This window comes from Alexandromys fortis, unplaced genomic scaffold (assembly GCF_014885135.2).
Source record: "Alexandromys fortis isolate MF-2015 unplaced genomic scaffold, M_Fortis_MF-2015_v1.1 scaffold_763, whole genome shotgun sequence".
Classification (NCBI taxonomy): Eukaryota; Metazoa; Chordata; class Mammalia; order Rodentia; family Cricetidae; genus Alexandromys; species Alexandromys fortis.
In genome coordinates, this window is record NW_026068627.1 from 7,944 (window position 1) to 10,562 (window position 2,619).

At 42.7% G+C, this 2,619-nt stretch overlaps 1 protein-coding gene across 1 annotated transcript; it reads right to left on the bottom strand.

The window, feature by feature from the left end:
• Positions 1-1,074: 1,074 nt before the first annotated feature.
• Positions 1,075-2,153, bottom strand: LOC126495984 (craniofacial development protein 1-like). Its single transcript, XM_050133579.1, has one exon. The coding sequence runs from the start codon at positions 2,151-2,153 to the stop codon at positions 1,131-1,133; it is 1,023 nt and encodes a 340-aa protein (XP_049989536.1). The 3' UTR covers positions 1,075-1,130.
• Positions 2,154-2,619: the final 466 nt, after the last annotated feature.

Below are 2,619 nucleotides of genomic sequence, written 5' to 3' on the forward strand. Positions count from 1 at the left end.
CCTTCCCTGGCAGCAGAGCCCTCACTGCTGGCCCACCTTGGGTTCCAGCTGCCTCTGCCACTCTTAGAATTGCTGTGGCATATCAGAGCTCATCAAGGCAGTGGGTCGTTAGGAGAATTATCCCCAAACCTCAAAGCAAAAAACTTTTTTTTTAATTAAAAAAAATTGGGGGGGAGGAGTCCCTTCCCCTCTTTTTTGGACTTTTTATTCATAGTAGCATTGTTTGTCATAGCCAGAATCTGGAAACAACCTAAATGCCCTTCAACTGAAGAATGGATAAGGAAAATGTGGTATATTTATACAATTGAGTACTACACAGCAGAAAAAAATAACAACATGTTGAATTTTGCAGGAAAAAATGGATGGAGCTAGAAAACATTATTTTGAGTGAGGTAACCCAGACACAGAAAGACAATTATCACATGTACTTACTCATAGGTGGTTTTTAAACATAAAGCAAAGAAATCCAGCCTAGGAACCACAACTCCAGAGAACTTAGACAACAATGAGGACACTAAGAGCGACTTACATAGATCTAATCTACATGGGAAGTGGAAAGTAGAAAAAGACAAGATCTCCTGAGTAAATTGGGAGCATGGGGACCTTGAGGGAGGGTTGAAGGGGGAGGGGAGAGGCATTGAGGGGAGCAAAGAAAATGTAGAGCTCAATAAAAATCAATAAAGAAAAAGTTAGATTGACTGTAGATTCTTTTTAAAAGACTCATAGGATTCTGTTGTGAATCCATTTTACCCTAGACTTTTATTTTAGTTGGAAGTCTTTTTATTGAAAATTTGCCAACTAGTTTTACCTCAACTCAACACAAGCTAGAGTTGTTTTGGATGAGGGAAACTCATTTGAAAAAAAAAAAAGTACCTTCTATATATTGGCCATTGGGCCAGCCTATAGTGCATTAATTCTTTTTTTTTTTTTTTTGGACTTCTATTTGTTTATTTAAAGACAAATTTTAAAAAGTAAAATGAATGAAACCAGCTAAGAGTAAGATACATAAACCAAACTGCAACGCAGAAAAGGACCTTGCTGGAAACATGATTAACACTGGAGACAGTTCACACACACAGAGAGCTCACATTGTCAACAGGAATAAGCTGCTACTAATTCCCCCCAGAATGTCAAGGTTTCATTTTGCTCAGCCTGAGGTCTCGTTCAATTTCAAACTGCCTGTGGTCCACTCGATCCAGAAACGCCTTCCGTTCAATGTACCCTTCTTTCCCTCCGTTATGGATAGCCAGTTCTTCACCAATCCCTTCCTCCTCCTTGAAGTTCTCCCAGTCCAATTTGGACTTCTCAAGGGTGCTCATTTTCTGTTTTTTGGCTCCAATTTTCCCCAAAAGGCTGCTCATGCCACTTGATCTTTTTATCCCCGATCCAGCAGGGAGCGCTGGTGCTGCCTCTGAAGGGACAACTGCCTGAGGTTTTTCTTTCTCATTTTGCTTGAGGAAAGATTTGGCTTCCTTAGATGCAGCGTCTACTTCCTTAGTCACCCTCACTTCCTCACCAGCAAAGTCAAACACCTTGGTGATCTTCACTTTTTCTGACTCTTTGGGTTTCTCCAGCTCATCTGCTTTGACCAACAACTTATTTGAGCCAGTCTCTTCGGTCTCCTCTGCTGCCTTAACTTGTGGGCTTGGAGCTGCTTTTGCTGTTGGTCCCGCATCATCAAGGAAGCTGGCCCATAATCCATCTTCCTTCTTCTTCCTTGCATTCTCAGCTCTTCCGTCTTGGTCCTCTTCACCTTCTTCACTGCTACTACCTCCGGATTCTTCCTTGCCGTCCTCCTCTTCGTCTTCTAACCAGAGGCTACTTTGTTTTCTCTTTCTGGCTGGAATGCTCTGCACCTTCCTTCTTTTCCCTTTGGTTTTCTCAGCCTGCTCGTCACCATCCACTTCATCCTCCTTCACTAACTCGTTGACATCATCTTCACTGTACTCTCCACCCGACGGCACGTACTCTCCATCCTCGTCCGACGTGGAGAAGTCTTCGGAGTCGAATTCACGTGGGGCCCTGCTACCCACACGACTGCGGCCACTGCCCCCAAATAGCAAAGCTCTGGGGCGAGACCATAGAGGCGTTGGCATAAATTTTCTTGATTGATGGTTGGTGTAGAAGACCCAGATCACTCTGGGTAATGCCATCCCCAGACTCGTGTTTCTGGGTGCTATTAGAAAGCAGGAAGAACAAGTCGTGGGGAACAAGCTAACAAATGACACTTCCCATGGCATTCGTTTCTGCCTCCTGCTTTCTGCCCTGCTTGAGTTCTTACCTTGACTTCTCTGGATGATGGCCTATGAGTTACTCTTAGTCATGGTGTTTTATTATCACAGCAATAGAAAACTTAGGCAGGATCCTATTTAATCTCTTCTTTTGTCACGGGTCTGTTTATGTTGTTTATCTCTTCTTAGTTTAATTTCGGTAGTTTGGTTAAGTCTAGAAATGCATTCATTTCTTTTAGGCGCTTCAGCTTTATGGAGTACAGGCTTTAATTAGTCACTCTGAATAAGGATTATTGTTCTCATATATTAGGTGTACCCTTCCTCTGTTTTATTTATAAAACATCCCCTTGCCTCACTTAGCTCTGAACATACCAGTTCATACTGTATG